General features: G+C 40.5%; 2 protein-coding genes across 7 annotated transcripts in view; one reads left to right on the top strand and one right to left on the bottom strand.

Annotated features, from left to right (window-relative positions):
* Nucleotides 1-21349, bottom strand: part of CMSS1 (cms1 ribosomal small subunit homolog) — a 242367-nt gene that overhangs the window by 88709 nt on the left and 132309 nt on the right. The window contains exon 2 of one of the 3 annotated variants that reach the window (XM_061366607.1): nucleotides 19386-19530. The exons of the other annotated variants lie outside the window; for them this stretch is intronic. Within the exon in view, the coding sequence (XP_061222591.1) occupies nucleotides 19386-19425 (40 nt within the window). The 5' untranslated portion in view covers nucleotides 19426-19530. The remainder of the gene's footprint in view (nucleotides 1-19385; nucleotides 19531-21349) is intronic. 3 annotated transcript variants of the gene reach the window in all.
* FILIP1L (filamin A interacting protein 1 like) overlaps nucleotides 1-21349 on the top strand; it is a 162217-nt gene that overhangs the window by 12074 nt on the left and 128794 nt on the right. The gene's annotated exons all lie outside the window — the stretch shown is intronic.

The raw sequence follows: 21349 nt of genomic DNA, 5'->3' as shown, positions 1-21349 counted from the left end.
CAGTTAAAAAAATAAAATCTTTTAAAAGCACACAAATGCAGTTACATCAGGAAAGCCATAAAAACCTATTTCAGTGACACAAGAAGTCTAATCCGAACCAGGTGGATGAACATCAATCCTAGAATGCTTAGATTCTGTGGGTTTATAGTAAAAGTTGGCAGAGAGAGATGAGACTAAATCTTCACCTAAATTCAACAAAAGAGTTTTTTTTAGGGAAACACAAGGGCAGAATTCATGGTAGTGCAGAAGATGATGTGGACAGGCCAACTAACTGTGTCTCAACATGCTGCTCCACATCCAGCTTTCAGAAATGCTATCCGCCAAAGACACTGTTCTCCTCCTCCCTCCCACTTTTAGCCAAGCACTGATGTGTAAGTGCAGTCAAGGGGAGATCAGAATGTTCCTAGCGAAGTGAGCTTCCAACTATATGCTATTCTCTCTTCTACTACTGCATTGTAAACTTGATTTTTTTAAACTTTATTTAATGTGCCTCATATTATCATATATATAATGTGCATTATTATCCATTATAACATCACATAAATTTGCCCTGCTTGCCTCAAAATCTCTCAATGCACATTCCCTCATGTTTTGTGTGTTTCTGTGCCCAGTTCCACTGAGCATGAATGTAGCTAGAAGTTTTCTTTCTCTCATGCACAAGGACTTTTTTATTTCTCCTCTCTGTTGATGCACATTTTCCTATTTTTTTCTTAAAAAAAGTTACAATAGATTTTCCTCCTGTTCTCTTTCTACCCACATGTTAAAGAGGTACATTCACCTATTACATGACAGAGCAAATGACACAAAAATTAAAGAACTAGGTATTCTGCTTTGGTCATACATGACAGCTCAACTACTTCTAACACTTGCTTGTTCTCTAAAGGGAAGTTATTGAGGCTTCAGTTCATATTCAAATCCTTTTCTTCAGGGGGAGACAAAGAAACATATAGTTCACCAGCAGTGTCATGGAAGTCAGCTTGCTCCTAACTTAAAAGGTGACATGAACCGTATGACAAAACAGTGCCCAGTGACAACCCACCACCAAACAAAGTACAAATACAACCAAAGACTGGCAAAGATTGGAAGAGTGAGAAATACAAAACAGGGAAAAAGAAAAAAGGGACAGAGGTCAAGAACTGAAGGGAGAGAGAGACACATAGCAGTACTGAGCGGTACAGTCCAAGGGAGATCAACAACTCTGGGATTAAATCCCACAAAAACTTCAAGAACACATTCAGGTTTGTTCTGAAAACTGGACAGGTATATTAGAATTACGAATATGAATATTATAGAAGCAGATAGTTATTTAAGTAAAAGATCAGGAAAAACAGGAATCAAGTGCCTGCCAACAATAATGGCAGGCTTGTCCATCAGGAAGAACATGCTTGATTTTGTTCTAAGTATTTGAAGAAGGCAAAAAAAAAAAAAAAGAAAAAGATAGGACTACAGGACTGTTGCCTGTTGGGGTTGGAAAGCAGAGCAGAGCTGTGATAATTTTAGTCTAGTTTTAGATGTGCAGTATGCAGAATTGACTGAAAACAGCTAGGCATTGATGCCTGTTGCATTCTCGAGATTAGATCAGGCAAAGGTTTCACGATGGCTGCCAACATTTGAATAGTTTTGAGATATTTCAGAAGATTATGTGATTCCAGAAGACCTCTTTCTTTTATTAAAAACTAGTAGGTACTTTTAATAGATGTTGAGTACAGCCAGGCTTTGTTTGAGAAAGCACTGCTTATTCTAAAATGAGCAGGATCCAGACAAAATGCTTCATCAGTTCACTGCCTCCTAACAGTATCTTTACTTAGGACCTCTAGGCTCTCATCTACCTGTTGTTTTGAGTAAATCCAACTTAAAAGAGAAGCCAGAGGAACCTAATGGAGAGTAAAAGTTGTTAACTAAATAGGCAGGGCATAGGTAATGTTAAACGAAGAGTCACACCAGAGCAAAGCAGTGACCTGATACAAAGCTTGTACCTGGATTCTGAGCTCTGAATATCATCCGTCTTCAGCATGACCAGAACCTCAAGCAAAAGTAATGAGGGGACTACTGTTTGCTCTCGTTCACCTGAGCAAGATCCTCACCATGTGCAAATGACAGTCACAAGCACTAGGGATATGCTTATGTTTTTGGCCAAGAGGAAATGAGATGAATCTGTGTAATTAAAAAAAACCCGAACAACTCCTGCATTCCCTCCATGAGTGGTGACAAATGGATGGCTGCAGAATTCCAACCTAAGTTGGACAAAAGCATCTGGAAAAATGACATGAGATCACAACACTGAAGACACACAGTAGTCACCAGCTACAGAAATCACAGACTGCCCCCTTTTCCTTTCTTTTTCCTTTCCTTTCCTTTGTCAAAAATTGGAAATAGCGACTCACTAGCTCTGTATCCTACAAATCTTAGCAAGGAAGTTTAATCATTCAGAGACATTCCTGTCAATGAAGTCGATTTAAAAGGCTTCAGTTTGTAAAGGAAAGTTGCGATTTTCGTAACATTCTATTCTCGTACTGAAGTAAGCCATTTAAATCTCTACTTTATTACATGCTCCAGTACACCAAGCAGTCCAAACAAAGAGAAATGGATTAGATAAACAGAAATATTTTTGTTATGACCTAATTTAAGGACCTTTAAAAGTAAAGTGACTACTTTAAAAACTGCAAGGCATCAAAAGGCTTAAAAATACTGCAGATACACGAGAGTGTAAGGTATCTGGCAATTACTGATAGAGTAAAATTTAAATCAAATGAGAAACAGGAGGCATTCAGAGACACATGGTTACCATTCACATAAATTTATGACCAGGGCATTTCTGTTACTGTAATACTCTTTGTACCAGAAGCCATATGCAATGGCTCCCTCTTTTATGTGCAATGTCCATTTATGTCATATTGGTGAAAATTAAAGAAAGGCTTGAATTTGGAATTTGCTGGCTGCCAGTACAATGTAAAAGATTAAGGTAGTACAGCTTCTGCTCTTTGTAAAAGGAATCACCAGCTAGGAGAAGGAATCACGCAGGTTCTACAAACAGCCACCGGCAGAAGAGGTGGCTAGGAGACAGAAGTATACATGCCCCATCCTACACATAATTAACATCAGTCTACTACAGATCCAAGTACACCTTTAAGAGAAGTGCCTAATGTTTCCATTAAACTAATGAATGCACTGCTTCCTTGATTACCTTCAAAGTTCATTTGTGCATCTGCATTAGCACTGAAGTCTTAGTATCACAACCTGTTCTGGAAGACACCTTTAGTAAGCCTCATCTTAGCACACAGTCAATGTTTTTCCGTTTCCTTGAACAACTTCTCCTTATCAGGCAATAAGTGCCCAGGATCCCAAATATGGTAAAGCAATTCGTAAACTGGAGAAATAATGAGCTGTAGGCAAAAATATTCCAACTCTTATCACAAACTGTTTTTGCATAGGCTGCCTGCCTCTACCTGCACACCAAATTCACATCATTAAGATGGGACTGGAAGAACTTCTCTGCCACACTCTATTCACAGCTCAGTCTTTTGATTCTTGGGTATGATGTCTGACCTCCAATCATTCTTTATCCCTGGTTCACCAGGTTTAGGACTCCTTCTAAAGGCAAACAAGGGTCACTGGGGAAACAAGGGACACGTCAAAGGAACCAAAAATAACTATGCCTAAATGCACAGGAAATGCCACTGACTCAACCCTAATCCAAGCTTGTTTTACATTTTGATGCTCCTTTAAGTATCACTCTGTCTCTGCATCTTCCTGGTATCTCTTGTTCTCAGTTGTCATCTCTCTGAGGTTATTCACACAGCGCAATACAGCACTGTAAATCCCTGAACAGGACATCAGATGCACCTCTATGCCCATGCAACCCACACGCATAAGGAACAGCGCTAGCCCACGTTTCCAGTGTCCAAGTAAGCTCACTAAAAACTAGGTGAGGTATTTCTGTACAGCTTTTCACTGTGCTATGGATTCAGGCTTCCTATCGAGGAAATCATTTTTCTGCTGTTTGCACAAAGCACCTTGTTTAGCATCTAGGCTCAGAAATAAAGCCTGCACAAATTGCTCCACAAATAAAATCCCTGAAAACAACAGTACCAACAGAGCCTTGACTGCTGAGAGAAACGTGATAAAAAACATGCCAATTTCTCTGCGATAAAACATAGACCACAGCTCCATGAGGCAAAGCACAGGGGACACAACCCAGCCCCACACTTAAGAAAACTCCACCCTGAAACAGGAAGAAGAAAACTAGATGCTTTAATAGCTCATTCCTCTTTCTTTACCACAGCGCAGCCAGGGCCAAAAGCAGCAAGGCCACAGCTGAGGATAAATCTAGACAAAAGTCTTCTCATCAGTAAAGGTTCTTCAAAGGGAGATGGGTTTATTAATTCAAAAACATTTTATTCTGTGAATTGGTGAAAACTCAAAAGTATTAGAGCATCACAGCTTCAAAGGAAAGCAAAATGTTTTCATGCAATATGCTTCTTCCCCTAGCTTCCCCGGCCATTGCTTCAAGAATGTCGCTTTTCCTGTATCTTTCTACTACTTTCTACATCTTGGTTTGCTTCTTTGTTCACTTGCTTTAAAAAAAAAAGAAAAGCATTTTTCCTCCCCACTCCCAAAAAAACCAAAAAACCCATGAACAAAACCCCAACAAACAAAAAAATACCCCCAAAACAAACAACCAAAACAAAAACAAAAACAAAAAAACCCACAAAAAACTGCTTCAGAGCATTATTCTTGGCAGGAAAAAAAACATAGATACCTCATGTATACAGCAGAAAGGTTACTGATTGTTTCATTCTGCTGGAATGCTTTACAAAATCACATCCCCATACGAGATAAAATGTCACAGCAGTTTTTGAAACATCACCTGTATTTTACAAAGCCCAGAGTTACGAGGTCATATAAATCCTGCTCTCAGTTGTTCAGTGAGCTTTGGTCTTCCAATGGTATTTTTAAGGGAATTTTCAGATTATGGAGTAAACCAGATTCTATTTAAAGGACACAGATTATCAAACTGGTAAGGAAGAAAGGAGAGAAATAAGGTTATGTATCATATATAATGTTTTCAGAATTCCCTACATGAGTTACACATTTAATCCCATGACTTTTCAATGGGACTGAGAAGCCCAACATGACCTAGATGCTGTCCCCATGCTAATAAGTGCCTGGACCACCCCAGCACATTAGCTACAGACTTCCAACCAGGGCTGTACCTTATTAAAAAAAAAAAAAAAAATAAAATCAGCCTCGGACAATTCCTCTCACAATGGAAGTGTAAGGGGATATAGCATTATCTATGTCTCTGGGTGTTAGAGAAATCACAAATGACACCACAGTTTGTTTACTTGGGGGGTTTTCACAATCATGGTTCAATTTCTGCCTAAGGCCCCTAAATGGAAAACAAACTTTCTAGGAAGTCAAGGCATTTGGAGACTTTTATGGGCCTGTTCTTTCAATAACTACAACCATCTGAAATTAATAAGTGAAATATGAAAAAGAAAATTTCTGCTCAGCTTTCATCATTTGTGGAAATGTCTGCTTTTTTTCCATCAGCATCAGCAGCTGATAAATGAGAATTTCGGGAAGCTTGTAATGTTGCCATGTAAGACATCATCAACCCAAACCTTTAACAGTAGCTGAAGCACACTGTAAACTGACTGCACTACACTAAAATTGGACAAGAGGGTCAGTATGTATCATTTGGGTAGGACAACTTAACAATTTCACATCATTTGTAACCAATCTCTTGCTGCTTAAGTGATGCAATTAATGCCATTCACACTTCACAAAGAAAAAACCCCAAGGCCTCACTGCTTTTCCTAATGTGACTACCCCATTCCTCTGTTATTATAAAGGCATTTCTATTGGTATAGATGATCGATGGAGGGTTTACAAATTGCTAATTCCCAAAAGCTGCTTTAAAGCTACATTTCACAGATTTTTAAATTCAAGTTCCATATTAGAAGAGGGAAGTAGTGTCACTGTTATAGAGATTACTGCACATCAGTATAAAGACTTACAGAACTTTGAGTCGGTGCCATTGAAGCAGAGCACTGTGCTTCAGTATGGGAAACTGTTACTGCACTTAACAGCTCATGTTCAGAAATGCAACATATCAGAAAAAAATCTCAGATTTAATTCATTAAGTTTATATATTTAAAATAATGCATACAGTGCTTTACAATTATTTGCTCTACCATAAACATGGTGGTATTTTGACACTGAAGCAAAAAGACTGCTCTGATTTATCTGCAGATTAAGTTGTATTTTTGTGCTAAATGCTAAGCTACTCTGCCCCACAGACCAGATCACAACATTTGTTCATATATGGTTATTCTTAGATGCATGGAAAGAAAAAAAAACAAAAAACCCAAGAAGTTACTCAGTTAAAAGCTCTCTCCATCTGCCTGGAGTTTTATTAATAACTCATCACCATGGCATCACAGCATCTTAAGGAAAATAAAACAGATAGTTGCTAGGCTCTCCAACCTCTAAGGATAAAAGGGAATACTTCTTAAGGAAGACTATGAGAAACTGTTTTGCTTTTGTTTCCTTACCACTCTTGAGAGCGATGCTAAGCCAAGAGATGGGCCTCATGTTGTGTTCTGAAAAAGCTGCAAGTACTGTGGCCATCACTCAAATCTGTCATCCATGACCCAACTCTTTGCACTAGCACCTGCAGAAAAATCCAGAAATTCAAACTGTGAAGGGACAAAGTCTAAGCAAAAGGGAACTGGATGAAGGAATGCATTGCTTTCTTCAGCACTCCCATTTAACCCTCTAAAGGACTCTCTGACCATATCACTGTTGCCCCTATTCACATTAACTGAAAATGAGCTGTTTGCTGACATGCACTGAACTCCGTTCTGCAGAAGGGGCTCTAGGATCAGCACATGGCACAGTCTTGCACTCGGCTGAGCCCCATAGTGTCATGCTCTAAATGCATCTGACATCAGTGGTGGGAACTAGGGAACAGTCCAGTGACAGGTTCTCTACTCAGAATAATCTCAGCTACTTCTCACAAGTACTTTCAAAATTACTGAGTTTGAGAAGTGCCACCCTTCACCTGTAGCACTCTCCCCATCAGTACAGAGACAGAGGATGTCCCCATGCCTCTGCCACGTTTAGGCTCTAGAAGGAACAAGAAGCCTGCATGCACTTGTAAACATTACCTGCTTCAATAAGTGAAATGGGCTCAAAATGTGCTGTAACATCTTTAGAATCCTAATATGGAGAAGCGTCAAGTTTAAATGCAGTAAAAAGCACATGGCAGTTCGTTTGCAGTCCACATTCCCTTTCAAAACACATGTACTGCATGTTTGACTGTTGCCACATGTTATTCCAGGAAAGAATGGGACAGCAAAGGAAAATCTGTAAAAACAACATATAGACTGAAGGGTATGACATACAGACTGAAGTGCTTCCTACTTACTTACAGATAACCACAATATGGACTAAATTCATTCTAAGGCTGAAGAGCAATGCAGTCAGAAGTCACACCTTCGCTTGGTATGCTATTCTGCTGCAGTGTCTCATGAGCAGGAAAGCTTTACAGAACTCTCATGTCTAGTGCCAGACAAGGAGAGAAATCCAGACCTGCAAACTATCCAGTCTGACATTTGTGAGAGATACAGTGAGTGGTTACACTATTTCTTTCCTTTCGCCCTGTTGAGATGAGAAAGACAGGATTACAAAAATTCCACTGGGTGCAGCAGATTCATCTCCAGTGCTGTCTCCCTCAAGTCCCAGCACTCAATCTTCTCATGTAAGCTTAATGCAGCAAACAGATCGTGCAGCTCAAGGGGTAAGAGAAGACAAGAAGCCCTAGATAAGTGCATTTCCCAATGAAGGCCTGACATGACACAAAATGCCAAAGCAGCAGACCTGCCCCACTCCTCAAGAGATGCTGTCATAGCTCAACAGACTTCGCTCTCAGAAGGACATCATTCCTGTGCACCGTTTATGCTGTATTTTAGAAGGAAGAAAACTGCCCTTCAGCTCACCTATTCCACACTCATATTACTTACTACACACTAAAGCAGAAGTCTGTCACCTACACCAAGTATAAAATGCTGTATTTTGATGTCTCAGGTGGCTTTACGTTGAATTTCTTACAGTTGCAAGGGAAGTTAAGCACAGGAGACAACTGTCTCCTTGTCCTTCAGTTGCTTGGCTAATTTGTGCAAGCCAGAAAATCATCATCTCTTTGATATTTGTAGCTCTGAGAAAGCAATGATTCCTGCAACATGATGCTGTGTTATACTTAACGGTCTTCCTTTTTAGGGTAAAAAAGCAACAGAGTTCAAGCTAAAAAAAAATCTCTGGAAGCAAACAATCACCCTGATTTACCCCTGCCTGTTAGGCAGGGTGCATTTTGTCTCTCTCTGTATCCAGAACATATACAACTAATCCTATTTTCTAGAACTGCAACTGTTGATTGATGAGTCATCTTTCCTGTAAATTCATTTTTTTTTTAATGATTTTGGCATTGTTCCTTGAAATTCCCCTCTGGCTATGTAATGGAAATTTTGACCTCACACTCTGGTTTCTTTAACATCACAGATACTGAGATTATGAGCTTAGGAAGAACAAACGGTTGAATAAAGGATCCAATGAAGAAAATTTGTAGTTTAAACAGAATAAATAAACTCTCAAGTAAATATGTAGCTGCAAGGCCATTAGGTTATGTTCCTAATAACACAGCAACACATTTATCATAATTAATAATTCATGGGGGAAGGGTTGCTTCCCTCTTTTCCCTCACGAAATTGTTAAAGTTGTTGGCAAGTGAAACTTGGCATATATCAAAGTTCAGTTTTTCCTTTTAATTACCAACTCCTCATGTTATGGTTTTGAAAACATACTGCAATTAGTAGTCAGAAAGCAAGAAGTAGAAAAATGTAAACCAGAGGAGAGTAGAAAACAAAAGCACCAAAGAATTCATCCATCTAGCCTAACACTTTTCAGATTGTAACCAGCAAGATGAGGGACTTTTCAGCTCTGTATTTTCCTCCTTTGGTAGCAAGGTGGACAGTACATAGTAGCCCAAATTTCTCAGACATGCAAAGCTCATAACACATGGCAAAAGAGCTTAAAATTTTGCATTTAGTCCCACCAAAAAAAAAAAAAAAACTTTACAGAAAAAAAATTGAACACGTTTGTGTACTAGTCTGATTTATGTAAACCTTCATCTAATAAATATAACAGAAACTCCTCAGTCTACTCAGGCTGCATTCAGCCAGCAGGAAAACCCCACAGCACTCAGAAACAGATACACTGCTAGCACCTGCTGGAGCCTCTAACCAGCAATTACAATCAACCACTACCAAACATCAAGGCAAGCTAGATCTAAAATGTGGCACATTCACGGCTCACAAAGGCTAAGCCTATTCAAAATGAACTGACATTCCTGCCTATCTTTCAAATGCTAAGTGGGATAGCCAAGGGACACGACAACATGAGCTTCACATTACTGGAAAAACTCTGAAGGAGATTTCTCAAATGAGAACACCATTATCTCTCTGGCAATTCTTTGTGGTCATACCAGATTGCAGCCCACTCTATGCCCACCATGTTTAGCTTGCACAACCAACCACCTTTCATTCAGGCCAACCGAAGGAGGCAATATTTGGCAATGAGCTCCACTGCTGTTCTAGCCACAGGGGAGTCCACAGCAATCCCTTCAGAAGTTTCATTAGACATTGACCAACTTAAGTGACCAATTTAACCCATGAAAAAGGCAGCAAGTTTGAAACTCTGAAGACAGTCACTGCTCTTCCCCATCAAAATAGCACTCCGAATGGAAACTGTGCACCCAACAGTAAAGTAGCTCTGACTGCATGTGCTGGGACATGTAACTATGGTGGTGGCACCCCAGCCTGCCTTGCAGCTTCTTTCAAATTCATAGGACTCTCTGTCCTCAGTCTGTTGCAATGACAGAATAGTTAATGTGACTCATACTGGTGTGATGACTGGCAAACACTTGTGATAAGATGCTACTGAAAAAAACCAGTGTGTGAACACGTTGCCAGCTCCGTAATGAAGCTAAGTTTCCCAAAATAGACACTGGGAGAGGAGAAGTAAGACAGAAAGACAGTTAATTAATCTGTTGGGGTTTTGGGTTTTGATTGTTTTGTTGTGGTTTTTTTTTTTTACCTTTCCAGTCTCAGCAGAGAGCTGAGATAGCTGTATATTAGTAAAATAATATGCCTGTAACATAAGATGAAATACAGAGGATTTTAACACAGGTTCCCTTATATACAGCCATTAGTGGATGCAGGAAAGAAAGGGCCAAAAGCTTTCTTTTGTCAGGGGAAAATTCAGCAAATATCAGAATAGCTTCATTTTTACACACGTAGTATTTTTGAATTGACTGTATGAGGCAACATGTTAAATATTTCCATCCACATCATAAATAATGTTGCGTATCTAGGGGAATACCCTACTATCTACACAATTGCTAAAATATCTGAGGTCTGTAATTACATAGAAAAGGAGAAAACTAGCTGGGCCAGAGGATCCTGACACTGAAAATAAGAATAGTTTGGACACAGGGAAGAAGAGAGAGAGAGGGAGAGAAATGCATTCTTCTTCCCAGTGATATGTTTATGCTACATGTAAGTGTACCTGATTTAAATTGGGTAACAATCCATGAAAACATGACAGCTGAAACCATCTGAAGCCAAAATCAGAACATGGTAGCAGAAACATTTCAGAAAGCACTCTAATTTCTGTAAAATAAATTTATGTTGGCTCCATTCTCATTCTCACAGACCCTCTTCTGCATCAAAGCCACAAACAGTAAAGGCTCACAAACTGGTTGGAGAGGAATGATAGCTTTTTCCCTGGGAAGAAAGGGAAAAACACAGCCTGGGATCCTGACTGGGACCTGGCCAGAAGAGAAGAGTAGTCGGGCCAGAGGATGGCCTGACACTGACAAGGAGAAAGGTTTGTGCAACGCAGGGCAGAGGAGTGTGTTGCTGTTAAGATACTACCAGTATTATCAAGCAAGAAAAATAAACGGGGAAGGGGCGAGTTGTCAGACTGCATCTTAACTTCAAATGTGAACTGCTTACAACTTGTACTAAGGAGAGTCGATGGTAGATGCCCACTGCCCAATGAAGCACACCCATTGTTCACATTCCAAATGCAAGTTTTAACTGTTTTGAGAAATCATCTTCAATGTCCACAGTTTGGGAAAAAAAAGAAACCCAAGGCCAAAAACCAAACAAAACCCAGATCCTGTATTTCTTAATAACTGTTGTCTGAAAACTTTTATTTCCTCTCATGCAAGAAATTGCTTCTGAACTAATACTTCACTTACCTCATCTTTGTAAAACATTCTCAACACCCTAGAAGAATCTCTTTTTAAGGAGTAAATTTTCAAAAATTTAAAAAATTTATTAATTTTTTTTTTAAAGTGGAAGACTTTCCATCTTCCATTGGAAAGCAGGAAATGCCCTTGGGCAAAAAAAACCCAACAAACCAACAACCAAAAAGCCCCCTGTAATTACATTACTGAATAACCTGAAATTCTCAATTTATTTCATACACAGTGGATACAACCATTTATCCAAAAGTATTAGAAGTGAAAATATTTTTCAAAAACACAATGACTGAGCAACAGAAATAATGTCCACATAAATGATCAGAATTAAAGAGGGAAAGGGAAAGGGGACACCTTTTTGTGAGGGAGACTGAAATCCTTCCATGAGGCCTTTCTTATACAGAATCATAGAATAGTTGGGGTTGGAGAGTATGTACCTGGTACTGAAATGATCTTCAGTTGCTTGGTTACTGAAAATCCCCTTTGCTTATCACTCATTGTACGTACTATTTGATTAGACTTGGCAATAGTGGAAGTATGGTACTTGTACCCATCAGAAAAAAAAAAAAAAAGGCTAAACATATCAAAACTTCTTATCCTATCATTTCCTATTTTGGACCTTAAAAAATTATCCTGAGTTGAAGTTTACACATAAGCAATATACAGAATCTTTGTATGACCTAAGAAGTCCAAAAGGAGGTATCTTTGTAAGACTACTAGTGTAGTCTAGTTCATCTACTGGTCCCAATGATCACAACTTTCAAAATCTGAAGGAATTAATAATTAATTATTCCAAACTTTCTCAAGATACCCTCCAGACTTTCAGGTCAAAGTATTTTTCTACTTATTTCCTAGGTATGCTGTACTACACTTTTCTACGTAATGCAGAGAAAAATACAATCAAGAGGTCAAAAAAGCAAAAAATGTAGGAGATCCATGTTACCACTATGCTCCAGTTGATACAGTGGGTGACCCTGAGCAAATCACTTACCCATATTTCCACCAAAAATAGAAAAGGCTCCAGACTCTGAAAAATGACTGTCAGACCAAAAAATGTTTACAGAGCAGCTTGCAATCATCAAACAGAGGGCTCTGCAACTGGAAAGTATTACAGCATATGCTATGTTCTAGCCATGATCAAAAAAAAGAAAAACCACAACAGGAAAAAGAAGAACCTTTGCAGTCATGACTAGGCACATGTACCGAACAGAAATGAAACTCCTGTTTCTTGGGTATAGCTCTTTGATTTTTTCATTACTTATACTTGATAAAGACTAGGTATAGAAACAAGAAAAATAAACCAGAAGTTCATACATACAGGATCATATGACAGCTGCTGAAATAATTCACAAACTGCAGGTGCAAGAAGCTTCTTGGAAAGAGGCAGTTATCTATTCCTAGTCATAGTTTCCATGGTTAAAAGTCAAAATTCCAGCTACTAAAGCCCTTCTTCAGGATTGATTCACCTTCATAAAGTAAGGGATAAAAGGAAAAGAAGCACTTTTCATAAAAGGGCAAGATGCAGAATCAAGCTACACAGGATTTGGAGAAGGCTGAGGTTCTGAATGACTTCTTTACCTTGGTCTTCACTGGCAAAGGCTCTCACCACACCACCCAAGTCTTGGAAGGCAGACACAGGGACTGTGAGAATGATGACCTTGGGCCCACTGTAGGAGAGGATCTAGTTCGAGACCATCTTAAAAATCTGAACGTGCACAAGTCCATAGGTCCTGATGAAATCCATCCGCGGGTCCTGAAGGAGCTGGCAAATGAAGTTGCTAAGCTGCTGGCCATCATATCTGAAAAATCATGGCAGTCAGGTGAAGTTCCCGACAACTGGAAAAAGGGAAACATAACTCCCATTTTCAAGAAGGGGAAAAGGGGTGACCTGGGGAATTACAGACCAGTCAGTCTCACCTCTGTACCTGGCAAAGTCTTGGAGCAGATTCTCCTGGAAGGCATGCTAAGGCACATGAAAATCAACAAGGTGCTTGGTGACAGCCAGCATGGCTTCACTAAGGGGAAATCCTGCCTGACCAATTTGGTGGCCTTCTATGATGGGGCTACAGAACTGATGGACAGGGGTAGAGCAGTTGATGTCATCTACCTGGATTTGTGTAAAGCGTTCGACACTGTCCCACACGACATTCTTGTCTCTAAATTGGAGAGACAACAATTTGATGAATGGACCACTTGGTGGATAGAGAACTGGCTGGATGGCCGCACACAAAGAGTTGTGGTCAACGGCTCAATGTCCAGCTGGAGACCTGTAACGAGTGGTGTCCCTCAGGGATTGGTGTTGGGACCGGTCTTGTTCAACATCTTTATAGGTGACACGGACAGTGGGATTGATTGTGCCTTCAGCGAGCTTGCCGACGACATTAAGCTGTGTGGTTTGGCTGATAGGTTGGAGGGAAGGAATGCCATCCAGAGGGACCTTGACATGCTTGTGAGGTGGGCTGATGCCAACCTCATGAAGTTTAGCCATGCCAAGTGCAAGGTCCTACACCTGGGTCAGGGCAATCCCAGGCACAGCTACAGGTTGGGCAGAGAAATGACTTGGAGCAGCCCTGCAGAGAAGGACTTGGGGGTGCTGATCAAAGAGAAAATGAACATGAGCCAGCAGTGTGCACTTGCAGCCCAGAAAGCCAACCGTATCCTGGGCTGCATCAAAAGGAACGAGACCAGGAGGTTGAAGGAGGTGATCCTGCCCCTCTATTCTGCTCTCGTGAGACCTCACTTGGAGTATCGTGAGCAGTTCTGGTGTCCTCAATATAAAAAGGACATGCAACTGGTGGAACAAGTCCAGAGGAGGGCCACGAGAATGATCAGGGGACTGGAGCACCTCCCATATGAAGACAGGCTGAGAAAGTTGGGGCTGTTCAGCCTGGAGAAGAGAACGCTGCGTAGAGACCTCATAGCAGCCTTCCATTATCTGAAGGGGGCCTATAGGGATGCTGGGGAAGGACTCTTCATTAGGGACTGTAGTGATAGGACAAGGGGTAATGGGTTAAAACTTAAACAGGGGAAGTTTAGATTGGATATAAGGAGGAAATTCTTTCCTGTTAGGGTGGTGAGGCACTGGAATAGGTTGCCCAAGGAGGTTGTGAATGCTCCATCCCTGGCAGTGTTCAAGGCCAGGTTGGACAAGGCCGTGGGTGATATGGTTTAGAGCGAGGAGTCCCTGCCCATGGCAGGGGGGTTGGAACTTGATATTCTTAAGGTCCTTTCCAACCCTAACTATTCTATGATTCTATGTAAAAACAACCTGTGTGAGGTCAAGATGCAACAAAGCACACAGAAACTCTTGATTTGACAGATGGAATGAAAAACCTTTGGTATGCACCCAAGAAATCAAGATGTGTTGGTGTTTATCTGCAGGAAGAGGCGGTTGCACCATCTGAAAAGAACCTAGCAAAATTTTTTTCCCCTCTGCTTAGGCTGATTGGTAAGATTTGGATGAAGGCACAAAGAAACTAAATGCTACTGTTTCCTAGCAAAATGCTGGCTTGTTCCATTCAAATGACTGCTCCCCATGCATACGGCAGTGGTAGAGTTTGCATTAGCTTCTTCTTGCAACATATCTCTTCCAAGTGCAAAGACTTAGCAGCAGGAACAATAAGAACTTAAATGCAGACAGAAGCTCAAGCTGTAAGCGTATGACAATTCACTGGGCAAATCCTGTTTTATGGTATACACTGGCCAGTGTTACTGCCAGCAGTCAGCTATGGCTATGAACAATGCTAGCTAAGACAAGCATACGGTGAGAAAAGAATGACAATATTATTAGTTACTGTGCAGGAAATAAGAGGCAAAGATGCCATTCACAATTTTGACTTTAACATCTACATGAAGTAGGGGTACTCTGATTTTTAGGAGTCTACTAATGGTACAACATGAGATTTATTTCTATTTTTACAGGTTTACTTTTCTTTTTTGTTCTTATGCTTTAAACCAAGCAAACAAGCCAATAAAAACTAATCAAATGAGATTATGAAGTACAAAGTAAGGGTTCAGACACTTCGTTTTCCTTCTTTATGCTCTTCTTCCACCTACCTTAGCATTAAAGTACCACACAAAGAAAAGGAAGAAACACTTTCACTGATTACAAAGGCGCTGCATAAACCCAACTCAACACGCGTTGCTGCCAAATGTACAGCATAAGCAAAGCAAATGGCTATCATCTTTCCCATAATTATATTTCACTTAAAGAAATACAAAATAAAATCAGCTACAGCCTTCATTCAACATGTAAATCTAAACAGACTGAGAATGGAAATAAGTGCTTGCTGTCCACGTGTGAAGTTCATGATTACTCTGAACAATAAAAGCAGCAGAATGCCTAACACCCATTGGTTTCTCCAAGCACTCATCCATACTGCATGCCTGGCAGTGGCTTCAAAGAAAATGTGGATTAAATAACATGATTCAGATGTGAAAACATTGACAATAAACAGCATTTTAGTACCGCTCAGTCATAAAACAGCAAGCTTTAGTACTGCATGTCCACATTAGGAAAAATGAAACTGCTTCTTCCGAGAATAACATCTGAGTATTTGACCTATGTGCCCTGCCATGAAAACCAGGCGAAATTTGTTCTGATTTTCCTTGTTCCATCAACATTTAAAAGCAACCTTATGTAAGAGTCTAGCTACTAAAAAATGACCAATTTTTCTTTAAAAAAAATCCAATAAGAAACATTTTTAGTTACCCACTTCTGTCATTTTTAACAAAGCCATTTTATTATGTTGTTGTTCTTAAAGAACAATGTCCACAGGAGAAGTACAAATAAAGTCGTAAAATACTTTTCTTAAAGATCACTAAGCAGATCAGATGGCCTCTGATCAATGCAATAGCCATTAACTGCAAGCATGTCATAACACTAACCTAAATGACAGGCCTACCCATGGCATGGAGGCAGTTACAGAGCCATGGGAAGAAAACACCAAGCATAGTGTCTTCTTCCACGATTTATAAGGGACTTCCTTATCTCCCTTCAAATCCCTAAGGAAAGGATTGTTTGGTAATTTTCATAACCACTAATTCCTGTGTAAAATGGATAAAAAAAACCCCACGCTAATTGGACTCACCACATTTCTGGAGTCTTCTAGGCTATGGTAGACAGATTAATTTACCCTGCTGTAAAAGAAACGTCTCAAATGCAAGCATATATCCCAACAAAACATTAGCAGATGGTGATTATAAAACGTGTGTGAGAGGCTTGGGTGTGCTTAGTCATACTATTCACCAGAAAAGACACATTACTATGGGTATGAAAAGATGGATTACTATGGATGTGAAAGGTAACAGGAAGGGATTCTATAGGTACACTGCAAATAAAAGACAGACTAGGGACAGCGTGGGCCCTCTCCAGAAGCTGTCAGGAGAACTGGCTACCCTGGATTTGGAGAAGGCTCAGGTTCTTAATGACTTCTTTGCCTCAGTCTTCACTGGCAAAGGCTCTGACCGCACCACCCAAGTCTTGGAAGGCAGACACAGGGACTGTGAGAATGATGACCTTGGGCCCACTGTAGGAGAGGATCTAGTTCGAGACCATCTTAAAAATCTGAACGTGCACAAGTCCATAGGTCCTGATGAAATCCATCCGCGGGTCCTGAAGGAGCTGGCAAATGAAGTTGCTAAGCTGCTGGCCATCATATCTGAAAAATCATGGCAGTCCGGTGAAGTTCCCGACAACTGGAAAAAGGGAAATATAACCCCCATTTTCAAGAAGAGGAAAATGGATGACCTGGGGAATTACAGATCAGTCAGTCTCACCTCTGTACCTGGCAAAGTCTTGGAGCAGATTCTCCTGGAAGGCATGCTAAGGCACATGAAAATCAACAAGGTGCTTGGTGACAGCCAGCATGGCTTCACTAAGGGGAAATCCTGCCTGACCAATTTGGTGGCCTTCTATGATGGGGCTACAGAACTGATGGACAGGGGTAGAGCAGTTGATGTCATCTACCTGGATTTGTGTAAAGCGTTCGACACTGTCCCACACGACATTCTTGTCTCTAAATTGGAGAGACATCAGTTTGATAGGTGGACCACTTGGTGGATAAAAAATTGGCTGGATATAAGAAGGAAGTTCTTTACTGTGAGGGTGGTGAGGCACTGGAATGGGTTGCCCAAGGAAGCTGTGAATGCTCCATCCCTGGCGGTGTTCAAGGCCAGGTTGGACAGAGCCTTGGGTGGCATGATTTAGTGTGAGGTGTCCCTGCCCGTGGCATGGGGGTGGAACTTGATGATCTTACGGTCCTTTCCAACCCTAACTATTCTATGATTCTGTATGTTGCTATAATGATCCACAATTTCGAAAAGTCAAACGAGATAATTGAAAATAGATTTCAGAATAGAATTTGAGCAGAATTGCTGAAAACAGCAAGATGGGGGATGGGGGGGTGGGGTGTGAAGCTTTGTTCCTGTAATCTTTTTGTGTCTAACAGCTATGACTAGAGATGAGATACAGAGCTAGATGGACACTGCTCCAACCCAACACACCTCAGCTCCTCAGTGCTCAGGAGAAGCCGGATATAAAGAAACGACAGAGTTTCTTACACAATTTAATCATGCTATTGATGGTATGATCTTTTTATTACTTAATTATTTAATAGCAGCTCTATTGTTAATGGATGTGGTTTATGCACATCTTATCCACCACTGATACAGATTTATAAACCACTCTAAATTACAGTGCTGTAATTGGACGGTGTTGACATGAAACTTGAGTAGTTTAGGAATTTTTAGAGGCATGATGCCTGAAGACAAATTTTAATTTCAGCTCTAAAGCAGATTCCCTCTGCATCTTTAGACTACTCATCTCCATTTTCTCCTCTCTAAATGTGCCTCCAAGGACAGTGCTAGAGGTTTAATTAATGAATGTGAATCATCTCAGCATTGCCTCCTGAATTCCAGATATAATAAATAATAAGCCAAAATTTTACTAAGGCAAACTATAGTTCTACTTGAGGAAAAGCACAATTTCCACTATGCCAGTCAGAAGCCGTCCTGCAAAATACAAAACCAAAGCTGTGCTACTTTCAATCTCTGCCAGCAAGTGCAGTAGTCTGTCTTCAAGTGTGCAGCCGCTTATGGTGTTAAGTTTTCATACAGCCTGCAGCCTGACTTATGGTATCATGGCTTCTCTGCTAGCCATGCTCAAGTTGGCAAGATAGACATACAGCAAGATACAGCAGTCAGATGACTGTGATTACCTACCCTTGCAACCCCCACACGTGCAGCAGACACCATCACTGGTCATGAGCATGTATCCTCTGCTAGGAGTCACCTCTCCTCAGAGGATATGTCTTCCCTTTCCCACCCACTGCCACAGGGCATGTCAACATTCCTCAAGCTACCTAAACTGTTTGCATAATCAGTCGCAAATTGTTTCCACCCAAGAGAGGATACCAGAGATGACCTCCTTCAGCTTTTTTGGTTGAACCCGCTCATTTCAACTGAAACAGGACACAGAACAATTGCAGCTGAGAAAGGGGAAATGAAGGGGTAGAAGAATAACGCAAGAGATGCGTGGTAAATTCTTGTATGTGACCACCACACCATCAATCAGTGCCAAAGGACTTGTTCAAATTACATGGCTGCCAGATGTGTTCCTTCCGTTGCCTTCACATCATTCACATGACTTCACATTCATGAGATGCCCTGCGCACCAGATTTGAATACCTCTATCTCCCTGCTCAAGTACTTTTGTACACTGTATTTCCAGATGGTTTTTTGGCATTAGTATCAAGAAAATAAATTCAGGCACGTGTTATTGAAGAGACTGGGGTATTTTATGTGACACTGAACAGCTTTACATTTGTAGAGTAAAAGGAAAAGGAAGCTACTGGAAGTACCATAACTGGAAAGTAGCATTATTTTCCATTCGGTGACCTCCTGGCAATTCCAGAAGTAGCACAGCAGGCACGTTCCTGTCCCACCTCCCTGTTTAGTTTCTCATGACCATCATCATCACCCTCTTATCTTGTCTGGCCTGTGATTAGGATCACTACATCATACACTGCAAACTAAAGACCATCACTGAGTAGTTTCAAACCTATAACGTCAGAGATGTGAGACAGCTTGTGGGTGAACATCCTACCTTAATGACAAGACAAAGTGATGGAGAAACTGTTATGCCTCTCAGAGGCAAGCTGTTCCTCTAAGCTCCAAATTTTAGCAAGTAAATGTCACGAAAAGAACTGCCCAAAAACCCTAAAAGTAATAATAAAAAAATTAAACGTGCATCAGTCATTTATTACACAAAAAGGAATCAAACTGCTGTTAGTCACATGTTCCTTGAGATCTGCCTGTTTCTGTTTCAGTACCAAGTATATTGTCAGATCCATTAAAGAAAATGAAGACAAAACCAATGCCTGTGCATGCATATGCCCAGAAACACAAATACAGTTGATGGTAGTCGCTCCTCTCAAATCTAACAGCAAGATACATTTCAACTATCTGTTAATTGCCATCCTGGAAAAGGGATTATATTCAGATTTTATGGCTGACAAAAGAAGACATATATGTGCTGTTAATGCAAGACAAAGCAGGAGCATCTCATCACAGAATTATCTGAAATCTACCACTTATTTTCATTTCACCAAAACAAGACAGGTGGTCTGCTCACCACCAAAAGCTGGCTGTTCTCAAGAGATGTCAACCACCGTGAAAAGATGCTCAGAGAGTTACAATCAACCAAAGATGGAAACTGACTGAATGTTAAACTTAATTACATTTCTGTTGGTATTATGTTACAATCAAGACATTACAGGCCCCCGGCTACTGACTGCAAATAGGAGACTTGGATACTCAAAGGATTAAGGCTTTCATCTTACTCTAAATTGCTAAATTTGTTTTCAGTTGGCAATCCTGCCAGATGAAAAAAAGCAGATTAATATTTTTAGATATACTGAGTTCAGTACTTTTCCTAAACTGAACTCAGACATCAAATCTACTATACATACCATTTGTTAACAAACTCACCCATATTTTCCATCCATTTACATTCACTGTCACTGAAGCACAGAGAGAGAATGAACTCCTTTCCCCCCTCAAGGAGCATTCTCTCCAACTTTCATTAGCTAAACTGAAGCTAGTTACAGAATGACTAAAAGCAGTTAGAAATCTAAAACCAGTATGTTAGTCAACAACTGATTATATTAAAAATGTGATACTCATTTGAGAATACCTTTATAAAAAACCCTAAGAAATCCCATGGCTTTTTATGAGTCTTTTAAGCTGTAATCAATTTATAGCATAGAAACTGAGTCAGCTGCTATGTAATTAAGGCTCCTCATGAGAAGTATAGCTTTGCAGTGACTCAACGGGCATTGTTCTCAACCTACATGAGCCTGAAACACTGCAGTCATTAACCAAGTGCAGCTCACTAAGTCGTCCCTTTAAAAATCTGCAAGAAATTTTGACCTTCCCCTCCCACCCAGAAATTCTCCTTATTGCTGTGTTAGAAAATGGAGTCCGCTTTTCTCTGCCACAGCTAGTGCCTCCCAGAGGCAATTTCCACCTTTTAACATTTAAGGGTAATGAAGCACCTCCACTATAAGTGTGACACCTTTATTCTTGTTCCCTTCCCAGTTTGCTGTCAGGATCTGTCCTAGCCTAAAGTAGTCTTGATGCCTTCACAGAAAGACTCCCCAGCCCTGAAATGCCTGGTGTCTTCTTAACATGCTAGAAGAGGTTGGCAGGAGAGAGTATACTCTGACCTAACTTTCAGTCCTTCCTTCCTTCACACCCTGCTGTGAATTGTCTCTGCCCACAAGTCCAGATCAGAGATGCTGGCAGGAAGAGTTGCTGCTCCTCGCTTCTGCAGAAGTGAGACCTCCTCTGTACGGAAATGCTGAAACCCTCCTGTGAAAAGCCTTCCCTCTGCATTTGGAACTGACCTGTGTTTAAAGGCAAATTTTCCTATTCAAATGGGAAATGAGCAGAAAATGCAACACATATGCAGCACATAAAAAAACCCATGTGCCTGCAAGTTCCCGTTCCTAGTAAATAAATATT

This window comes from Neopsephotus bourkii, unplaced genomic scaffold (genome assembly GCF_033783945.1).
Source record: "Neopsephotus bourkii isolate Nb327-2 ecotype Australia unplaced genomic scaffold, CSIRO-AGI_Nbou_v1 NB_1350, whole genome shotgun sequence".
In the NCBI taxonomy this organism is placed as follows: Eukaryota; Metazoa; Chordata; class Aves; order Psittaciformes; family Psittacidae; genus Neopsephotus; species Neopsephotus bourkii.
The sequence above is the reverse complement of the archived record's forward strand: the minus strand, read 5'-3'. Positions and strand labels throughout refer to the sequence as shown.